This window comes from Thalia democratica, chromosome 2 (genome assembly GCF_965202585.1).
Source record: "Thalia democratica chromosome 2, ktThaDemo2.hap1.1, whole genome shotgun sequence".
NCBI classification, from domain to species: domain Eukaryota; kingdom Metazoa; phylum Chordata; class Thaliacea; order Salpida; family Salpidae; genus Thalia; species Thalia democratica.
In genome coordinates, this window is record NC_139166.1 from 20,301,215 (window position 1) to 20,325,474 (window position 24,260).

Here is a 24,260-nt window from a genome sequence, read left to right on the forward strand (position 1 = left end):
AAGCTAGAAAACTTCCTAAATATATTATTACTAAATTACAATAGTTCTCTTACTTACCTTTTTAAAATTTCTTAATGTGCTGAAAACTTTAGGTTAATTTTGTACAAAGGAAACTTACTTTATAAATTGCTAAATTTAAAAGCATAAATATAAATATACACTTATATAAAAAGGAACAAAAACAAAAATTTCAAAACAATAGATTAAAACGGGAGTCTATTCCAAGTTTAGCTGATAAATTTTAATTCGATAACTTTCAAGTGTAAAAAATTTTCGCACTTAAAACCAAAATTTTCATGTAAAGCACTTAACAAATTTGCTTATACTTTTGAACTATATCTAAAACACTGTTATTCGACTTACTTGTAAACTAATATATAAAAAACACAGCTATTCAAACTTAGTTTATTACATCCATAAGTAATTTCATCTTCAAATGATTTTATACGAATTAAAACTGCACCATAAAAAATTTTCTACAATTGGAAAATTTATTTAATTTCATTATAAAACTCAGAGAGAAAATAATTTAGCGATTTTGGAAGTTTAATCTATCAGATACTAAAAGTTTAAAAACTAATAAAAGATAATTTTTAGTTTACTGTGTAAAAAAATATATTCATTTTTATTCGTTAAGTACTACAAGCTAATATTTCGTATAAACAATTCAAGTTTATTACGAAAAATAAACTCTTGAAAGATATAATTTTTAAATATATATTTTTTTTGGAATATACAATCTAAATTGAGATATTATTAAAACAGTTAACAACTCAAAATAAACGTTCTCAATTCTCATTTAAAACAAGCTCATAAAACTAGAACAAGGAAAAAGCATTCATAACAAAAGTTTATACAAATTTACTATTTGAAAATGACCTAATTGGCAGAAATGGTATCTAACAAGCTTACAATATAGTTCGTTTTTATTCGGAAGCTTTAAAAAACTAAAATTAACACACTCTTTAAAGAACTTGGACATGAAACACCTTTTAATAAAGCATTTTTTGAAAAATGGCTTAAATTTATTACAATAGCAGAAATAAAAATAAAACAAATCATTAAAGCTATTACAAGTTTAAATTAATTCAAACTAAAATTTATTTCTAAGTTTCAAAACTTTACGTCATGAAATCTAGAAAAGCCATACAGTTTAAAAAAAATCGAAACGAGTGTGTTTGAAAAATAAAAAGGTACCCAGTCCGCTAATCAGTGTTGCGATTTCAGCGAAACACCAGTTACCGAAAAATGTTTAAAAGTCGTTCAAGCTTTTCCGCGAACCACTGTAAACAACAAATACCATTTTTCTCACAGCAGTGTGGTCCGCAACAAAGTTCAGCTGCGGTTCGTGTTGAACCCGATGGTGGTCCGGACGTTGGCGCCCGGCACGACCACGCTCGTCGGGCCGAAGTTCGACCTGCAATGTGGTTGGTTGTGTCATAATGTTTATGAGTTTCCGCGGTTTCCGAAAGCGGGTGATTTTGCTATCGGGGGGCGATAGCTAGTGAGGAGACGAAAATAAAAACTAGTAAAAAGGGCGATGTCTATAAAATAGATTATTTTTTAATTTGTTTAAGGGCGCGATTGTAAAATTTAAAAGTTTGGGAAACCACGATTTATACAAACAAAGATGTTTTGAGTGCCGTATACGTTTTTTTAATCACAATGAAGTGTTTTCAATAAATAATCATGTTGCGATATGTTTTTGGTAAATTTTCTCCAGGTTTTTCAAAGTACACATTTTTGGGTCTATTTTTATTTTAAAGTTAAGTTTAACATAAGATATTGTGTAGAATGGTATAAAAACATTGAAAAGATGCTGTAAAGCTACTTTAAATATGTTTCTTAATAAAAAGATATTTTGATGATGACAAAAATATTTATCTATATGATAGATTTTTTTGTCAAATCAAAATTTTACTACTAAACATGTTAAAATTGTTAAGAATTACAGGTTTTTTGGCATCCCTGAATAATTATACTAAATTTAGTTTTTCCGTTACATTATTCTATTCATAATATTTTACGGAAATAAAACTTAAACTAAATTTTTTAAACCATATTGAAAATTATAAAAATTACAAAGTTTAAAAAACTGTGGCTTTAAGCTTTTACTATCTATAAGTATGTATAATATAATTAATATTTATAAGTATAAGGCTTTTAATTATAACTTTTTTTAAATTACAGTGCATACTAGAGTTTAAAATAAGTATAAAAATAAATCATTTCTATGCAGAAAACAAATACAACATGTTGCTTTTTTTTTTTACAAATAAGCAGTTCTTGGCAAGTTATGATCATTACCTTGAAAGATCAAAGAGCAACTAATTGAACAATCGACATATTTATATGATGAGTCAATTATCTTTGATTTTGTTCAATTCTGACTAATTCAGCGCAAAATATTTGACTCATCACTTTATTTCGAACTGTTTGACTTGTGTTCTATAGAATTTTATTTTTTGATCAATGTGAAAAATGTAAGAAAAAAAATCTGTTCAAGTCGTACTTAAACGTTATCGTATTTTGTAAATTCAATAAATTTTAAAGTTTTCTTGATTTAAAAGGAATGAATACACTTTAGCATAATTTACCATTGGTAGTAGAATATTTACAATATATTAATAACTAGAAGCACTTTTATTGCTTAAGTATTGTCGCGTTTAAAGTATGAAAGAAAAGGACAAAACCTAAAAATAGATTCAAACTTAAAATTAACCTAGTTATATTTTTTAATCATGTAACTTATATCATATTACTTTTATTCTTATATAAATTTCGTACTTTTATAAGCCATCAAAAAAAACTAAACATATAGTTTTATAATAAATTAAAACCAAACTGTTTATAATGAACAATTTTAAAAGCTTAATTTTTAGTGTATTTAGTACGAATCATTTGGGAAGAGTGTAAACCAAAAGTTGTGAGTATAATGTTTTATATTTAGACTTTTTGAAGTTGAATAAAACTTAATCAAATTTATTTAAATATTTTTAGTGTTCCTAAACAACTTTCATGTCTCGTAATTTTGATTATTTCAGGGTTGCCATTGGTTTTTGAGAAATTTCTTCCAGGTTTTCTGAATTTCTTACAAGTTTTTGAAATTAAACGTTTTTTGGTCAAGTTTTAGTTTAAAGTCAAGTTTAAGGTAAAAAACTGTATTAAATAATATAACAACATTAAAAAAATTCTGTAAAGCTACTTTAATTGTCTATCTTAATGAAAAAATTGATGACGACAAAAAACTTTATCTATACTATAGTTTTATCGTTTTAAATCAAAATTTTACTACTTAACATTCAAAAACTGTCAAATTCAAGGTGTTTCCAGGACTCCAGGTTTTTTACAACCCTGCTATCTTTGTTTTAAAACACAAGTACACCAACTAATAACGTTTAAATAGAAACTTTAACTTTTGAATCTAAAACATATATATATTTTTAACTGACAAAAGTCAAAGTTATCAATGCGAAAGCAGAGATTAAGAGTTGTTTTTAAGACAGGCTTACTAAAATTATTCAATTTTAGTTGAAACGTCATGATGTGTTTTTTTTGTGATTCTTTAAAATAATTTGCTTTGTGCTTTATATTGTTCTGACGAAACGTGTTACACGTTGAAACTTAGTAAACAATACGAAAATTAATTGCTTTTTTGTGTAATAGATATTTTAAGGGTATATATGAGGAACAATTTAGAATTTATAAGACCAGGAAGAAATTAAAGGTCAGTAATCAAAATAATAACAAACAAAAACCTGCAATTCTGCTGCTCCAGGTTGTTGTTGCACATCAAGCGGTTCCTGTACGAGCTTCCCAGCACCTGGTTGTCATGGCAGCTGCTCAGCAGGGTGGGCGCCACGTAGCTGAACCCCTGGAATATGTTCTGGGGGGTTTCCCCTGCCGCGGAGTGGGGCGAGGTGGGAAGGGGCGAGTGGATGGGGCTGTCGACGGGGGGCATATCGGTGAACTGCCGGTCGAACATGGACGTGTCGTGGTCGCTTATGACCTGCGGCTTGTACGGGGGCAGGATCTGTTGGTGGGGAGTTGGTTGTTAGGGAGTTGGTTGTTTGGGAGTTGAAAATATTTTAAGGGAGATTTAATTGTTGTTAGGTAGTTAAAAGTGTAGTTTGAAAATAGAAAAATAAAAATGATGGTTGTTCAAATTAATACTGCCCTTTTACTATTACTAAAAAAATAACAACTCATTAAAAAAGCATAAGTACACCTAGAGACATTTATCTTGTTAAAGCATGAGAAAAAAATATACTCAATCAAATTTAAACTTCTGTCTATTTTGGTCACAAGCATCTTGTAAAGATGAGCTTATTTTTTTGAGAATATCACAACCAAATTGTAATTGAAAGAGATTAAGTAAACTGAAAACATGTTTTTGGAGTCCATCACAACACTAACTTCTTTCCTGTACAGCCTTCCGAAATCAATGGTTTCAAAGAAGGGGTGTTCCTGAACCTCCAAAGAGTCCCGCGGTCCGCTGCCGAGCCTGGACGGAACGTTTCTCTTCAACAATTTCTTGATGAGGTCCCTCGCGTCGTTTGTAATGTACCTGTGAGGAAATATTTATTTATATTGACTTAAAGAGTTGAGTGAAGCAAAACACAGAAGTAAGGTTTGCTAACTGTTTTAAGAAGTTTTATTTTCAGAAGTTGTTTACAAGCTATACTTTACTGGCCAAATTTTTTGTCGGGTCTGGTACGGCCTGCGGGTCGTTCTTTGCCTATCCCTACTTTAAAAACTCTAACTATTCGCTCAGACCTCATTCCAAATCAACTTATATTCGCTTAAACTTTGTGAAAACTTTTAAAACATGATTAACAACTGCATTCGTTGTCACCTAGCTATGTATAACAACAACTCCAATATATAAAGCCAACCTGCTGAACGATATTTTTCCCTTCATAATTTTGTCTTGGGTTTTCTTTCTGTCACTCGAAGCGAAAGGGGGTTGACCGTGAATCATGTCGTACATGAGAGCACCTGTTACAAATAAGATAATAATAAAACAACAAATAGAAATGATTTGAAATATCAGTCTCAATATCTTAACTGGAGAGTTGGACCAAAAGTTTTAACTTATGTACTTTAACTTTGACTTAGTATTATTATTATTTAAAAAAACATATTATTCAGTTTTGAAAGCATCTTACTTTTTTGTTTAGTTAGTTTTTGTTCATTTCAGTTGTTTAAAAAAATACTTTTTGGTTAAAAACCAAACTGATCTATTAAACAAAGCGTCTAGTCTACAATAGACATTGAAAATCAAGTATGTTAAGTTAGCTTTTCACAATAACAAAATTCATATTTTTTGTTTAATTTTCAAGTTTATTAAAAGTATAGAGACTATTGTTTAAGTTTTTTAATAAAGAGAAACTACTTTTAACAGACTTGTGAATCATTTTATTTTTAAAAATTACCAAATAACTACCAGATACTTTTTTAAACTATTACTTTTTGTTCCATTTTATCATAAACAGCTATGAGTAATATGAACAAATAGCTTTATTTATTTTAAAAAAATACCAATTTTCACGTTTTCAACTAATTACAACTTTGTTAGTACAAAAAGAAGCTTGTTTGTTTAATTGTACAAACTTAAATCAGATTGTTTAATTGTACAAACTTAAATCAGATTGTTTTATTGTAATTTTTTTTCACATTTTTAATTTTTGAATACAAATGAACAAACTTAACAAAATACTTTAAACATCAGACTTTATTTTATAATTTTTTAATGAATAAAAGAACACTCAAATTTTTTCATTCCAATATATTTCGTCAAATTCTCTTTAGGGAAACTACAACTGAAACAATAAAATAAAACACAACAAGTATATATACAAAACAATGTTTTTTACAAACTAATTAACTGATCAATTAAGTAAACATAAATGTAATCAACGAAAATGTAATCAACAAAGCTTTAAAAATCAACACAACATTAACTAAATAAGGCTAGGGTGTAATCAAATTCTTTCTTTTTGCATAAATTTGGTTTGTTTAAATGTATTAAAATGGCTTCAAGTCTAATTAATTCCATTGTGTTTGAACATTGTCGCATTACACTGAAATTAGATAATGCAAACTTTTTTCCACAACTTGGATTATTCACAAGGTGTTCTGCTATCGCAGATTTTTTTATTGCATTTTAATTGTAGTTTCCCTGAAGAGAATTTGACGAATATATTGGAATGAAAAAATTTGAGTGTTCTTTTATTCATTAAAAAATTAACAAAATACACTTGTTTTTAAATATTAGTTCTTATAAAAGAATTAATGTAATAAGTGAAAAACGGTGTCTATTTACAGAAATAACTTTTTAACTTAACAACATTTTTAAAAATTTACACGGTTGTGATTAAACCATTTATATGTTCTTTTGATGGCTTCAGCTGTTAACCGCTGAACTAAAATTAGTGGTATTTATTTTCGGTTAAGAGGTGTATTTACAAAAAATAAAAATAAAAAGTTGATATTAGAACTTTTCAATAAAGTCCACCAAGTTCATAGATTTAATATGAAACTACAACTCCTACTAAAATAACTTGAAAAACCTCTTTTTATTTTTTCAAATAAAAAAAAAACATTCAAATTAGTACCTAGTCAAAATACACATTTAAATTATTGTTTTACTAAATTACATATAACTAAAAGAAATTACATTTTCATTAAATAATAATCAAATTTAAGTGCTTCCAAAATATTTAAAATCTGGCTTCGAAAAATTTACTAATATACTAAAAATATTTTTAAGTTTTTGATCATTTATTACCTTAAAATAAATAATTTACTTTAAAGAACCTTATTTAGACTTACTGGAAAAATAAAATTTTTGAGCTATAAAAACATAATTTACTTATAGAAACTCAAGATGTTTCTATGAAAAAATCTCACACCCTGTTATACAAGCTCTCTAATGTTGTCACTGTAAACAGCTTATGAAAACTTGGGCAGCTCATATTTTTGTAAATATTTGAAAGGTCGAGAATATTTTCAGACCGAAAGCAAGACTATTTCACAATATATGCCATGGCACAATCCGGTAATTGATTTGCATTTTGATAAATTTGTGGTGTTATATCGGTTGACTTTTACACAAATATACTTCAAAGCTGTAAATAATAACATTTAATTCAGACAAAATTCCGTGTTTATTTTAATTGTGGTTAAAAAAAAATTCATATTTATTTTGCATATAAGCTATACCAGCCTTTGATAACAATAAATACTTAAAATAACTTGTCTAATTCATCATTGCATACATATAGTTTGCATACAGTAATACAATAAGAAAAATTTTGTTTGAACATTTGTATTTGTTTTTATTTTAATTTAATAACTTTAGTTTTCGACCCAATGTATTAAAAGAATTAAGTTTAACAATTAACTTTAAATAAGCAGGGCGAAAAAATAATCATTATACAAGTCATAAAAAAACTATATTATTACTTCTCACTTTATAGAGTTGCTGTCGTTGCGTAGCGGGCACTAAAGTGTTAAACAGTTAGAAAATATATAATTATATTTATGAAACACATTAACTACCTTTTTCCGTTTTTATATATAAAATAAAAAAGGATTGCAGAAAAAATATTTTACAATCCTATTGAAAAACTACCTTTTTACAAAATGAAAGGTATAAACAAAAGAAAATAGACAACACATTACACATTTATATTTTTTATAAAAAATAAAAAATCAGGTTAATAAAACTCTCCTTAAAGGTTATTTAGAGTTGAGAGAAAATTATACACAATACAGTATGACTGTTTGACTTGTAAAACTTTTGTATTTTTTGAGAATTTTATTTGTTTTGCACATGTTCGTTCTAACAAGTTGAATTGTATTAAGAATAATAATAACTTGTTAATTTTTAAACACTAGCGATATACCTACGTTTTATACTTTTTTTTCTTCTTTAAGAGTTAAGTCTAAATGAAGTGATTAAAACATTTGATCAACTATTGAATTTTTATCTAATCATAATTTTGAAATTAAACAACTTTTTATATTTTGTTGAGTCTATTAAAGTCTATCAAAGCATAAAGTTGTTGTAAATAAAAATGGTCTAAGAAAATTAATTCGACAAACTAAAAAAAATGTTTATAAGTTTTAGGAAAGGCAAATAATAAATTATTTTAAAACCTAAAAATCCAAAATCTAACCAATATTTTGGAGTACAAATTTTGTAGTTGTTAAAAAATAAAGAGTATAATTGGTTTTAAGAAAATATGCTTACAAACTTAATACATAAAAGAATGTATTTAATATCAAATATAAAAAGTAATTTATTAAAGTTAACAAATCATTTTAATATTAAATTTATAGTTATTCTTACGCAGACATTTTTTAATATAATTGTTGTATGAATGAAGAAATATCGAGAAATATTATTTATACTAAAATAAAAATGTATATCTTGGTAATATAAAATATTTTAAATGCCAAACATCTTCTTAAATATTTGAAAAAAGTTAAATTAAAGTTTCTTTGAATTTGTTTTTCATTAATTTATTTACCTTTAAAACAACGCTAAATTGAATTCGGATATTCTAATTACATTTTCTAAATTAGAAATATCGGACAATATTAAATCAAACATATATTGATTTAAAACTCCGACGTTTTATCAAATAAGCTTTAATTCTATCAAAAAAGTATTTTTTAATTTTATGACGAAAAATAAACTTAAATATATTCCAAAAAAAATTTGCTTGAATACCTAGTAAATATTTATTCTCTAAAAAGAATTAAGTACTGCTATGATTGATACATAAAATTATCTTCTAAATTAAGAAAAAAAAAGTTCTGAAAAATTTTTATGTTGTTCTAATACTTTAGTAACAGAAAATTTAACATTAAATTTTAATCTTAACACTTGGACCATATTTGGAATTTTGAATTTTCATTCATCAATCAATTGAAATATGATCCAAAAGGTAAGATTAAATGTTTTATTATTTTGTCTCACGGCACACAAAAGTCCAGGCCTTCGCCGATGTTTTCTTTCTTAGTAAAAATAAAGTATAATTTAAAGGGTAGCAAATTTCATACTCATATTTATTAATACTTATTGTGTAAAAAATATATATATACATTTCATGATACTCTACAACATATTACAAATATTATATTAGTATCATTTCTTTTATGTCAGAACTTATTTTGATTACAAAACATATTTTGTTCAATTATCCACTTTTTTATCTAACATTTTTTTTATGTATTGATTCAAAACCTAAAACTTATACACTAAAATACTATAAGTAATTTTTGTTTAAAAAAACTTATTACCATAAAAAATTTACTATAACTTAAGATAACTACAAAAATATAAATAAACTAAAGCATAATTTAACTGTATTAATTAACTAAAGTTGAATATTAAATAAATATACTTCAATGTCAATCAGTTATCTAAAATATTCTTATTATATAACTATTTTGAATAAAATAAAACAATATTTTTCATGTTTAATTTTAATACTTCGATTGTTGTAAACTTAATTGCTATAATGGACATCGAATTTTAAAAAGATTAAAAAACTAAAATTTTGTATGAAAACAATCTTATAGCTTATGTGTGTATTTTTTAATCCTTTATAACCAACTCCTTTTTATTTTGTTTATTTTTTACCTGTGCGAATAAAAAAAATATTTCTACTGTAGAAAATTAAAGAAATCCTTTTTATCAGAACTATCAAGTAATTAATTTTTGGCACAACCTAATTTAGCAGTGTTAAATGTTTATTATAGCATCGTAAGATGTTAACTACCTGGTGTGCCAGACTTAATATAATTTGCATATAAATATCAAGTTGTGCAAATATATCAATTTAAAATGAAACTTCAAATAGTTAAGAAGAAGCTAACATATAAATACATAAAAGTAAATAGTAATACGTCGTGCAAAGTATACTTTAGTCTATTTTTAAACAGTTTTTTATCGCGATAAATAAATTTTAACGACTTGCTTATTTAAAATAATTTTGAATCTTTAACTTTTAGATACAAAAAATAAGCTGAGTAAAAAATCTTTAAAAATATGAGATAAAAACAAAATTGTTGAACAAGGACTTTTTTGCAGTGTTTATAAACTAATTTTTGAAAGAACCAAATTATAAATTTTTACTTATAAATATTTGCACAAGAATGTTACAAAACAAAAAAAACTATTTAATCATTTTACGAGAAGTTTTCTGATTGGTAAATATTTATACTTTTGTTTAAATTTATTTGTTTAATCTAAGTTTAAGGTAGGTCAATAAACTTATAAACTGTTTCTTAGTTATTTCATTAAATTTTCTTAAATATTTTAAAATACATACACTAAACTTTATTTTATAAAATCTAGGATAATTATATATCACAACTATAAAAGTGTTCAGTAACTTAAAAACAACCTTAAAATCTTTTTTTTTAATTCAATCCTCAAAAATTTAATTCTCGTTTTTTTTTACTCTAAACAAAATTTCAAAACCTAACATAAAATTAGTTTAATGAAAAAAATCTAATTTGAATCTTACAACAAAATAAGATTTATGAACGCTTCTTTTTTACTTACAATATAGCGAAAAAAATTATTTAAAAGAAAAGGTTTAAATTAAAAACACATAGTAAATTTAGTAACATAGGACGTTTTGGGAGAACAGTAAAATAAACAACTGACGAATAAAAACTAAATATAGCAATTGTTGCTAGCTCCCAGCTATTTTTAGAAAAAGCTAAATTAGTCTGTATTCTAATAGAAATCGGCTTGTAATTTCCTTTCACATAATAAATTCACCTAATCTGCGCCGAACGAGTAATAAAGGCAACATTTTAACCGCAAAAAAATATTTAAGCCCAATAAATCATGACAAAAACTTCAATCTTAAAGAGTAAACTAGGTCATAAAAGTTGATAGAAAACAATATCATTAATTAAAATTTACAACTTGTACCTTTTTTTTTGCTACAAAATTATAAATTATATACTAAGCCTATTATACATTTCTTTGAAATATAAAATTTTATAGAATAGTTTATAGAAAAAAGTATTAACATTAAAATTTAAAACTTTTATAAATATTTTGCAGCAAACAATTTTTTTGGGTCACAATATTAAAAACTAGAAACTAAATCTATTATATTTTTCTTTGAAATAAATTGGTATATACAACAAGACAAAATAAAAATTATAAATATTGCATGATTCCAAAAAAAATAATACTAGTTTGAAAAATTAACTACCTACAGTTTACTTATGAAAGTCATTCTTAAAAACCTACCCAGCCTGCAAAACTAACAATACACTTGTTAACTGAAAGAAAACAGGACTTGGTAAAAACTAACATAATTCCACAGCCTAAAAACTTTATTTCATTTTTTATGACAACTTTCATTACGTAATTGCCTGCATATTCGATTTATCGACTGCATTTCAACCCGCAGAGTCGAAAATGGGGAAAAGTTTATAAATATAACTTCAAACACGACATTTCTTTGATCTAAAGTACAAACTGCCGGCTGAAACGATTTCAAATGTTGTTTTTGTTTCTAATAAAATTCAAATACCAAATCACAAGTATAGCAAACAATCGCGCGGGCAACCAAAACAAACAAAGTTATACAACTGTGTTTACAAACTATTATTTGCATTAGTAACAATAAAAGCCTTAAATACTTTTTTTTTTGAAATAAATAAACTTTTTAACATCGAAAGTTTTGCTACTCTGATGTTCTAATAAAAAAATATTCATAACCCAACAACGGTCATTTAGCAAAACCACTATCAATAAAAGTTATGTATTTAAAAAGTATCATGACATGCTAATGTTTATAGTTAAACTTTTTATCATACCAGAAAAAATCCTTATTTTGACTAAACTTTTCTGTATAGTCAACCGAGCTTTTTCGCATTACCAAAATTTTTTTGGAAAACTAAAATTTTCCCGCCAAAAACCAATCAAATACCAAGCCAACCCAAATAAAAAAATTTTATAGATTTACATCGTATCTTCCGACAGTAGAACACCAACAAGTGTCAAAAACAACGAAACCCACCCAAGCTCCACCAGTCGGCCGACTTGTTGTGCCCCTTCCGCACTATCACCTCGGGCGCCATGTACTCGAAAGTGCCGCAAAACGTGTGCGTGACGTCATCGCCCGTCACCGACTCCTTGCACATGCCGAAGTCGGTCAGCTTGACGTGGCCCTGGCTGTCCAACATGATGTTCTCCGGCTTCAAGTCTCTGTTGAGGAGGATTTTTTTTTTATTGAGTGGAATTTGTTTGACACGACCACTTTAATCGTTGCATTTTAATCTTTTTTTTATTTTTTTTAGTTTTTTTTGTGAAAGTTTTTTAAAACTGCTTTTGACAGAAACAAATTATTTTGTTTAAGTCTAGTATAATTTATATCATTTTATACAGTTTTGATTGATTTAAAACATAAACTAATTAATCAAAATTTTTACTGAACTTGTATTAAGTAATTTCATAACTGATTAAAAAACAATAATGTATCGATTTCACAACATTTATTAAATGTAACATTTTAAGGATAAAAACTGTTGATAAAATATAAAGCAACATATAAAATAAACAGTTATACCTAACACAGACTATCTAAAAAAATTAAAAGTTTTTAAAAGTATATGACATTTATTTTAACTTTCAAAATTCAAATTTTATTCAAAATATCAATAATCTATTGCTCATAGTTTGCCTTACTTAAAAGAGAAATAATAAGATAAATTAAATAACTCAAAAGTCATATAATACACCTCATTATCTTGTAGTTCTAAGTAATCCAGTTTAGCTAGGGTGTATTTCTTAAAAATTTAATTTTATCTTAAATCTAAAAACTTTGAACATGTTGAAAATTAAATTTGTTTAAAATATCTATATTCACCAGAAAAAATAAACATTCTTTTTATTGTGACAATTACAAAAAAACTTTTGAGTAGATTAAATTACAATTGAATTAATATTAAAGTTTGTTGTATAAAATTTTACTTTATTTACTTTTTAAAATTTACATAAAACATTTTTATTAGCATTTTGTTAATGCAAATAACTCTTTTTAGTTATAAAACATTGCAAAATAAAGCATTTCAATAATTTTTTATAATTTCCAAACTTATGGAATAACGTTATATGTAATATGTAATTACAGTAAAGCAAACACAATTACACAATTTAACAATATACTGTAAGGTTATCAAATTTGTTAGTAGTACACTAAAAATAGTTGTTTACACATTGGTAATAAAATAGTTATAAATTTATTTCTTGTTAATTCTTATTCCTACGTGACCTAAATAACATAAATAGTTTTAAAATGTTTTTACCAAGCAGAAAATTAGCTAAACAAATAAGAAAATACTAGCATTACCTTATTGTTTTAATTATTCCAAGTTCCTATAAATGTTTCTTACTACAAGTACTGAAAAAAATTACAAATCAGGAAAATATTTTTAAACTGTATACTGAAAATTTTCTGAGCTCACTCTTAATTCTTCTGTAAATCTATAATTTCGAAGACAAAAGTTGAATCTGATCACCAGAACCACTAACTACTTTCTTCTTTAAATTTAAAAACCAAAAACTTAAACCACTTTGTAAAAAACCAGCAATTAAAGACTTGAAAACCTGTAAATGGTCCTCTTGGCGTGCAGATGACTGAGGGCCATCAATTAAGTCAAAACTTTATAAACAAAACAAAACTACAGTCACCAAGCCACTCATTGCTTTCTTTTTTTTATTTGAAACATCAAAAACCCAAACTACTTGAAAAATCTATTAAGAAAATTATCAAAAAACCTGTAAATGATGCCCTTGGCGTGAAGGTGTCCGAGGGCCATGGTGAGCTGGGCCGAGTAGAAGCACACATCAAACTCGGGCAAGGTGGTCTCCTGGTCCAAGCGCATGAACAGCTCGCCTGCGAAAGTTACGTCATAATGCGTGAAAATACGTTTTTGTAAAAAAAGCTTCAAGCTCATATGCACCCTGTGCCGGTGGAAGCAAGCGTCTTCCCAGAAATTCAAAAACTGTGAAGACGCACGGTTGCGTTTGTTGGTAGAAGGTGTAAAGCGTTCTTGTTTCGAAAATAAGTTTTAAAACTTTCAATTTTGAAATTGCTTGAATTTTATCCGAAGAATAACTCGAAAGTACTCATAAAATGTTAATGTGCAAAAACCATTTTGTAGATTTTTCATAACAAAATTATTTTGATTGAAAATTTTTAAACGAAAGTTTAAGAAATCTCAAAAATATGTAACTGTGTTTTTGATGTTTTTTAGAAAATGTTTTATATTGAATGAAAACTTAAGTAATTAAGCTAAATATAGGCTTATAAAACAAACTGCAGACCAAATTGTATAAAGAAAATAGATTTTAAATAGACTTAGTCTTTGAAATTAATAAATGGTATGCTTCCCTATATTTTTTTAGGTTTAATAAAAACATCATATACTTTTAAAAGTAATATTTTTTGGTGTCAAAACTATACACAAGAATTACATGAAGGCCTCCGACCTACGTTAAAATTATGACCGCATCAAAAACACTTTATTATTTTCAATAAATTCCTACGTTCAGCTAAAACCACTTTTCTGTTTATTTGACAGATCGATCAATGTTTTGGTAATGTTTTGTTTTAAAAGCTACTCAAACTACAAAGAATGCACTTCTGTATAAACTACTTAAAATGCTGTTCAAACATCAGTCGTCACAGCAAATAGACAAATATTTTTATGTTTCTTTAGGAAACCTAACTTTTTATTAACTATGTTTGCTATATGGCATAATTAATAAACAGAAAAAATTAAAATTTGATATTTTATAATATAAGAACTATACTTATTTATGTTTTACATACATGCCCTTTTGATAACTAAGTATACACTTTTATTTTTGTTTTCATGAGAAATTTAACTTTGTATTAATCTGTTTTATAGAAAATCTAAAAAAGTATGATAGGCATAAATAAAAATGTCAATAATTGAATATCAATTTTTTGTCACTATACTACCTCTGTATATTTTATTATGTGCAAAATTGAACACTTGTTATTTAGTGGAAAATTTTATGACACTAATTATATTTGTTTAGTAGTAGAGCTGACAGATAGCAATGAAGAATTTAGTTTCATCATGTGCTTTTACGTTTTTTATGAGTTTATTAAATATAACGATATTTCGAATGTTACACAACACTTCTTTTGTCTTAATGTTTCATTTGCTACATTTTGAACTTCAGAGCGTTATCAAATTTAAATACGTTTTCTAATAAACTATTTATCAGAAAACACATGAAGCAATTTCTTTATAATACTTTTTTAAAGAAAATCTAAGAGGTCAAAGGTCAAACAGACTTGAAAAACCACTGTATGTACAAATTCAAAAATGCAAATTCAATACTATATATTTTCTCAAGTATTATTGTTTTTTTCTTTCAAGGTTATCACACAACTTTGCATATATCTATCTGCAGATAATCAAAAAGATATACACTCAACTGCTTGCCACAACAAAGCCTTGCTAAAATGTTGAAATACAGCCATTGGCAATTATGTTTTGATTGTTTCATTTTTGTCAACAGTTTTTACTAAAAACATTCCTCTGTTTTAAGTTCTTGTTTAATTAAAGTTACTTAAATTTAATCTTTAAAACATGTAAAATACCTAATAATAGTATTTAAGCTAACTGTAGTACAACCTAGTAATTGCAGTTGATTTCGAAGTTATTGTAACTAGATTTAATTATATGGTTTAATTTTAAGCACTAAACTTTTAGTAATTGAATTGAAAGAAATTAGGAACGTTTAACTTCAGTGTTCATGTTAAAACTAATACTGCTTGAAACTCAAAGCTACTTGAGGATTAAAATATTACTTATGCCTTAGTAAAATTAGCAACCTTTTCTTTACTTTCTTGTGGAAAACCGCAGAGCAATTTATTTTTGCAAGTAAAGATTCATTACGAAATAATTAACATATAACTATTTGCTTAGCATAAAGTAGAGGCTAAAGTTCAAGTTGCTTTTACGTAAACAAAACTTTTTTTTTTAATTTAGTAACTTATTAAATTTAACTGCTTAAAATTAACTTTTTTTTAAGTAAGACAAATACGTTGTTGTTTCATCAAAATTTATCTTTATATTTACACGCATCTTATCTTTAACTTGAACTCTAATGTAACTTTCCACTGAAACTAATTGTAAATCAACTGTGCGCAATGAGGTAAGATTTTATTATTTCCTGAGAAAAAAAGACAACGGTTGTAATTTTTAAAAACTGCTATTTAAATGTGTTTGTAAGTTTCTTAAAGGTTAATCTGAAAAACTAACTTTAGTAAACAGTTTTTAACTATAGTTATAAGAACTATAGATTTACATTTTGATGTTTGAGTAAATTTACCAAATAGCTTTTAATTTCAAAACAGTAAGTGCAGGGTTCGTGCGCGAAATTTTTTTCATTTAGCCTGACTGATACCAATTTAGCCTGACATTTTTTCAAAGTAAGAAAAATCCCCTTTAGAAGTCATTTTAGGTATTGGGGTCTTGATTAGTATTATTGTAGTCTCTGACTTCAACCAGCTTTATCTCAAAAATATTTTAAGCTTAAAAAACTGCAAAAAGCAACTTATAACCTAGTTACAACTCAATAAAATAAGACTAAATTTTGAAAAAGGTGATTGACCCCCCTATTACCTTAACATAACAAATTCAGTGATAAGTTTTAAAATAAATGCTATATCTAATCTATTACTATTGTAAAAATTCAGTATATTTTACTAAACACAATTTTTCAATTTAATTAAGCACTAAGTAAAAACATTATAACCAGAAGATTTATAATAAAACGTGGTGTTTTAATAAAATTTAAAATAAAACGCTTACACGAGTGTTAAAGTAAGTAAAAAATGTTTATCATAGTATTTTGACTAATAGTTATAATTGATACATAATTATAAATCCTAAACTCTAAATTAATACAGTGATTGTTGATGTCGTATCAAATTTAAAAAGGTTACACTTAAGTTAAAAAAAACCTTTAATATTTTGTTCTTGTAAAGAAAAATGATTTATACAGAAAATTTGTACTCCCACAAAACTTAGTACTAATGTCTTAAAGCTAAGTTTTAGTGCTGTGAATATCTCTAATAACTTTAAATAAACAGTAAAATATATGAATAAACTGCAAGAGTTTTAATCTAAAAAGTATTTGGTATAAAGCCTTCAAATTAGAAATTAAAACAGTTCAACCAAAAAAGCTCTGAAAAACATAGCTGACTTAAACAAATTCAAACAAACATCTAAGTTGTTGAATTAAACTGTAATGTTTAAACTGGTTTTTTTTTTGAAATTTTCATATTTATTATGTATATAATCTACTCTAAACAAAATAATGAAGATTCTTTTCAATTTTTTAGAGATTCAATAAAAGGTTTTAAGCATTTATTTTTACAAATACTGACTGATTTTGTCTTTGATAACTAAATCTTTATTTAGAAATAAATTCACATCTCAATTTAATCTTAAAAAGATTTCTCAACTTTTTTTAATCAAAATTTTTCAAGCATTTGAACTGAGAAAAACTGATATTTTCAAATTTTTAAATAAAAACACTGATTTAGCCTGACGTTTTTCATTTTTTTTCAAAAAAACTGATTTAGCCTGACTTAGCCTGACGCGCACGAACCCTGTAAGTGGCACTTATTATTTAAAAATTTCACTTGAAATATTTACTAAATCTAATTTTACACTAAATAGTTACATCTGTAGAAAATTTAAAACAAATTTTTAGTACTATAAACTTTAACAATTCTTTATTTAAATATTTGTTAAGTTTTTTTTTTATTATTAAACGTGCCTAATGAAATAAAAGTCATAAGGCAATAAGCTTGAGACAAGGCTTAAAAGTATACTATTTTTTAATATACTGAACTGTTCATTCCTTAACTAGTTTTTTTTTTAGTTTGAATGATTATTTTTAATTTACCTCATGAAAATATTTAAACTTTGTCAACTTTTAATTATAAATCTTAAAAAAAAACTCTACGTACATTCTAAACAAAAATCTAAATAAACAAAAGCTCGAAAACTTACTTAAACCTTCAAATCAGCACAAACCCCACCGCAGAAATAATAAATACAAATACACACAAAATAATAAACGTAACGTACCCCCGCTGCAGTACTCCAGTATCAAGTACAATTTCCCGCTGGTCTGAAACGCGTAGTACAGCTCGCATATGAACGGGTGCCGCACCTCCTCCAGGATGCTACGCTCCGCCTTCGTGTGCTGGATGTCCTTCTTGCTCCGCAGGATCGACGCCTTCTTCAGCACCTTCATCGCAAATATCTTGTCGTTGTGCGGCCGCGTGATCTTCCTGTTTGTTTGTTTTTTTTGTGTTTGTTTGTTTTGTTATTGCTTTGTTTTTGTTAGTGGTTGGGGCTTTCGTTCAGGCTTTTTTTAATCAAAATATATAGTTTCTTTTTATAGTTTTAGCTCAACTTTTTTAGGAAAATTTTTATGTAAGATCTAGTTGAAGAAGTTATTAGATTTTTTATTTTCATTAAAAAGTTTTTGAGGTTGTTTTTTTTTTGCTTTAATAACTTTAGTTTTTAATTGTATAAAAATAATATATATAAGTCTTTATTTTTCATAATTGTTAGTTTCAAGTTGTTGATCGCATAGCTTCGATGAAATAAAATAAAGTTCTCAACGCACGGTTTTAAAAACTATTGATTTTTTTTTTATAAAAAAGCTCAAGGTTTTTAAAAAAAAGCTTGTAAAATTTAATGTTCATACTCATAGATAAAGAAACTTGAACCAAAGGAGCTGATGTCAGCATATTTAGATAGTATGATATTACCATATTTGACAACATTAAAAATAAACAGCTCTCAAACAGAAGTTAAAATTTTTTTGTTTTCAAGTTTTAGTTTACCTGGCCTGGTACACTTTCCCGAATCCGCCCTTACCCAGCACTTTGAGGATCTCGAAATGTTCCGGGCCGAGCTTCTCACCTGAAACAAACAAAACAATGAATAACTGGTTGAACATGGAATAAACTATTGCGATTTCGCAAAACGGGTCATACTCCACTGATAAGTTGTCTATAAGAACAAAGACTGAGAATATTAACAAAATATGCATGATTGTTTTATTTCAACAACTGTCAACTAATACTTTTATAATGAGAAAATATTAATTTTTTTCATTAAAAGTTATAAAAAATCATACAAAATTTAACTTATTTTTTATATATAAAAATCTTTCAAAGAACTTGAGCAACTAAGTTAGATAAAAAAAAATGTTTACTATAATTTTTAAAACTTAGTTATTACAACTCAAAAATAAATCAAAACTAAGTTTATTTACTTGAATATAAAAAAACAAAATAACACAAATGAAACCTTCACTAATTTCAGAGTTCATACTTTCAGAACGTTTATTGGCACTTTTCTTATAAAACAAACATCTTAACCCTTTCCAAAAACAACCCATTTCAATTACAGCAAATTATAAGTTAAGAGTGATTTGCATTATTCAAGCATATAATTAAACTCAATTAAATTATTTTCATTTATTTATTATCTCACTTTATACTTTAAAAACTTATTGAAATTAAAAGTAATTAGTAAATAAAGTAAATTACTTTCATTTATTTAATATCTCACTTTATACTTAAAAAATTTATCGAAATTAAAAGTAATTAGTAAATTAACAAAATAATACCAAGCTTAAGTTTAAATACTTTAAATGCCAAAAGAATTAATTAAATGACTATTAAATCACCTTTTACCAAGTATAACACCATTGTATTAGAAATTGAGTGTGAAGTTTCTAAATAAGGCAATATGTCTAACTTTACAGTAAAATAATTCTATATTTATATGTAAAACATATGACTGTGCTTTGTATTGTAGCAGAAGTTTCGATTAAATTTTTATTAAAACTAATTAAACATTTGATGATCTTATAAGTCATGTGTTTGTTGAAAAAAAGTTTCTTATAACAAAAGTTATAAAAAGTCAGTAAAAAAAGGATACATAGCTACAAACTATCATATAGTTTTATACATTAAATATATAAAATATAAATTTAACTAGGTCAATTTAGAATGTTATTGGTTATGTCTTGCATAGTTTATTTGAAAAATCTTATAAAACTATAGATGTCATAATATTTACAAAATGATTTATTATTCAAATAATGTAGCTTATTTTTATTTGATTATTAACGTAATAACAAAGATTTTATTAGTTTATTTCTCGTGTTATCAAAGAAAGAACAATAGAAATAAACCAAGAAAATGTTTTAATTTATACTTTACAACTTAATTTACAGTTTTTTTTAATAAAAACAAAACCTGGCCTTAGAAGAATGCTTAAAAAGTAAAAACTTAGAACTTTTGTAAGGTGTGTATAAAAATTTTTGTTTTTACTAATCAAATAGTCTTATTTTATAAATTTTTACAATAACATGGTTGCCACTGATCAAGCTGATCAAAATTTCCTGACTTTTCCTGACTTTTTCCTGACTTTTTACCAAAATTTTCCTGACTTTTCTTAATCAAACTCTTAAATTAAACTTATTCTAAAATACATAATCTAACACTTGAGACTATATAAAGCTTTCAATATAATTTTAATACAGGTAAAAAACAACAGTCATCAAACTTTCAGTACATCATTTGAACCATATGTGTATGATTGATGTTTGTAATAAACAGCTCTATCAGCAAAATACTTGTATTATTACCTTATAAACACAGCTTGTCTAAAAACACACAATTTTTTAGCATTTCCTAGCATAAATGTATCTAGATAAACTAATGTTCTGCTCCAGAGACTTTCAATGGCTTTTATAACAAATAATCTACATTCTTTATTGAAATTTTAGATCTTTTGTTCCTCAACTAGGTCTTTTTTCCTCAAATTTGAAAGCAAATTGGTTGCTGCACAACCAAGATCAAGGGCAGGTTTCAGGGAAGCTTGATCATTCAATTCAATCTTGAATAACTTGCGAAGGCTGAGGTTCGAAACTATCCTGTCTTTCATAAAGATACACAGCAATTTAATCATCAAGCACAAAATGTCCTCATGCATAAAGGCAACAATAGGCTGAGTACTCTGGTATAGTGTCAAAAAAGGTTGCATGAGAGATGCTACATAACTAAAGAAATGCATCTTCACTAAGACAAGATAATCAGCCACTGCACCCCTTACGACTCGGTAACACCTGCTGTCAGGACATTTACTCCTTGGACCTAACTTCCAAACATGAAAAAATTTTTTAATGTTTGGTCAAATTTTGATGGCACGATCAGACACTAATACCTCTCTTATAACTTATTTTATAAATTCAAACAGCTTTGAATAAAATAGAAAGAGGTAAAGTATAAGCATGAACTTGTTACATAAAATACTAAACTAACTGCTTAGTTATAAAGAACTTAATTATTTATTTAAACAAAAAACAATTTGATTCTAAAGTTATGCTAGATAAACTTTAGTGTATATATCACAGTTTCTATATGGAAGTGTCCTTGCTACAGATCATCAATACTAAAAAGCATACAAAATCTGCTTGTTCAATTAGGGTACTTGTTCAATATGTGAATAGAAAATTTTTGCAGTTTTATAAAGGATATTCTACTAAATTATACCAGATGAAGGCATTAGAAACAAAATTAAATGTTTTTGTAAATTTCTAGGAAAATTTTGGAATTTTTTCTGACTTTAAAGAACTTTTAATTATTTTTTACCATTTGAAGGCTTTGGAAAACAAGGAATTTTGTAAATTTAAACTGACAAAATCTGACTTTTTTTAAAAATTTATCAAATTTCCTGACTTTTCCTGACTTTTTTTCAAAACCCCCCATTTTTTCCTGACTTTTCCTGACTTTTGTCATTTTTTCAAATTTTTCCTGACTTTTCCTGATTTCCTGACTTTTCCTGACCGAGTGGCAACCCTGCAATAAACAAAATCAATGTCCATATTTTAAATTTATCAATTTCTAAAACTTTGTGCATTGTAAGGGTCAAGCATTAAAATGTTTTATGTAATTAGTTTTTAAATTTCACACTTTAAAAGTTTAACAACAATATTTTTTTTTAATTTTTAATCTTTTTAATTATTTTTTTTTTCAATTCTTAATATTTTTCAATCAAGATAATTCTTTTTATTTAAAAGTACTCTTTGAATCATTATTTTCTATTTTATTTTATCCTTAATTTTTTTATTGATAGCATCATTTAAAAATCTTCAAATAATTTCAACAGCCTTTTATTTAAGTAAAAGCAGGAGGTTAAATTCTTCGTGAACTTTTTAATTGTAATTGAAATAACAATAAATAGCTTAGTTCCACAACTTTATGCTTTTGAAGTAATATCTATAAAATAAGTTTTACTCGGAAAATTAATTGAAATATTTGCAAGCTTTAAAATAATTTTTTTAAGGTGTGAAAAATGTACAGTCTCACCCTAGATCCCACTAGACAAGCAATGGATTTGTTTTTCTCAGAGAGTGAACATTAAAGACAAAGAAATTAAACAATTTTGCATTGAACTTTTTATCACCAGTATTTTTTATATAATCTATATTTTCAAAACTGTTTTAGATAGCTTTTAATTATATTTATTGCAGTGTATTCTAACAAAAACTATTTAATCAAAAAGTTATAGTTTTTGAGTATAAAAAGTAAACTAGTGTGCAAAGATTTTTAGATATCTATCGTGCACTGATTTATAAAAGAACTGGCTTAAAGACTTAACTACTTACATTTACCGTTTCAAATAACAACAGTTTAAAACAATAATTTTATGCAATCTTTAAAAAATATTTATCAACTACACTCAAAATCTTTATGTTTATTTATAAATCTAATAAGAGGTGTGTTTATAAATGCAAAGTGTTTTTATTTGTAAATAAAGAACAAACAGTAAAAGTAAACACTTGTGTTCTTTTGTATTCTTTAAATATCTCTTCAACCCATACAACATATCCACTCCCAAGCTATTGGAAACACTGAAACTACCACGTTGAAAAGTAAAACTAAATAAACACACCTTTGTTGACGTTGTTTTCGTTGACGTCCACAGTTTCAAACTCCATCTCCTGCGCAGCCTCGTTCGAAGGCTCGTAAAAGTTCTCGTCGTCGTCTTCCTCGTACGAGTTTCTTTTGAGCTCGCTGCTGAAGGAGCTTTGATGCGGTGAGACGCTGAAGTCGATTTCCATTGTGATGTTGGTTGAAGGGTTTAGTTTGAGAATAGTAAATAAATAATGTTGCTCTGAAAGGTTGAAAACTTTGTGAAATTTTTTGAATTCGTATAAATTGGTCAAGTTTAGTTGTTTGATCTACAACACACAAACGAAAGCTTACCAAACTGATTTTAAATTTTACTTTATAAAGGCAAGTTTTTTGTTTAATTACTATATACATGTTGTTTTTCAAAACTTTAGTCTTGAGTTTTCAAAAAGCTTCTTCTAATTTTTGATACAAACTATACCTTGTTTAAGAAAAATGGTAAAAGGGATATATATAAACAAAAATTTCAGATAACTTGTGTAGTTTTTGCAAGCCATATTTAGATTAAAAAATGTAGAACTTCTAAGTTATTTTGAAGTAAAAAAAGCAAAAACTGGTTGTATTTTAACTTCTATAGCTTCAAAAGTATTAAAGCACAAGAAAAAAGTTTTTAAAACAAGAAATCTAGTTCTATCTAACTGTTTATAACACTTGGTTTGATGTTCTCTTCATCAAAAAATCAATTGCTGCTTAAGCTTACTATGTTTTGTCTACCCCTATTCTACTACAAAATTTATTATATTTCAAATCAACATACCAGTCCTATTTTTTCTTTTACTATTGTAATTTTATTACTTAGACCAACACTTTTTTATTTTTCTTTGAGATGTGGCCCCTTAAACTTTTTAATAAGAATTAGATTTGTTGGAATTTAAATTGTCATATAACCAAAAAATAGATTATATTGTGACTCGATATTAAATATTTTCAGAAATCTAGATCAAGTAGCTCAATAATTTTAATTTGGTCTAAAATATTTTGTCAAGTCTATCATCATCCTACTTTTTGTTTTTGAAGTGTCAAAACTTTTTCAATTAAAATATATTATTATATGGTTACTAAAAAAAAAAAACTTAACAGTGTATAACTGTTACATGTATTGACTAAATTTTATAAATTGCGTCACATTTTGAAAATTTTAAGTAGAACTGGTAAAATAAT

At 26.1% G+C, this 24,260-nt stretch overlaps 1 protein-coding gene across 1 annotated transcript; it reads right to left on the reverse strand.

The window, feature by feature from the left end:
• Positions 1-842: 842 nt before the first annotated feature.
• On the reverse strand, positions 843-23,293 carry LOC145829581 (ribosomal protein S6 kinase beta-1-like). Its single transcript, XM_082937420.1, has 9 exons — positions 23,080-23,293; positions 18,954-19,032; positions 18,187-18,392; positions 13,823-13,940; positions 12,063-12,250; positions 4,896-4,998; positions 4,417-4,567; positions 3,759-4,033; positions 843-1,417 (listed from the first exon to the last, which is right to left on the reverse strand). Exons 1-9 carry the CDS (start codon positions 23,246-23,248, stop codon positions 1,336-1,338), a joined length of 1,371 nt encoding a protein of 456 aa, XP_082793546.1. The 5' UTR covers positions 23,249-23,293; the 3' UTR covers positions 843-1,335.
• Positions 23,294-24,260: the final 967 nt, after the last annotated feature.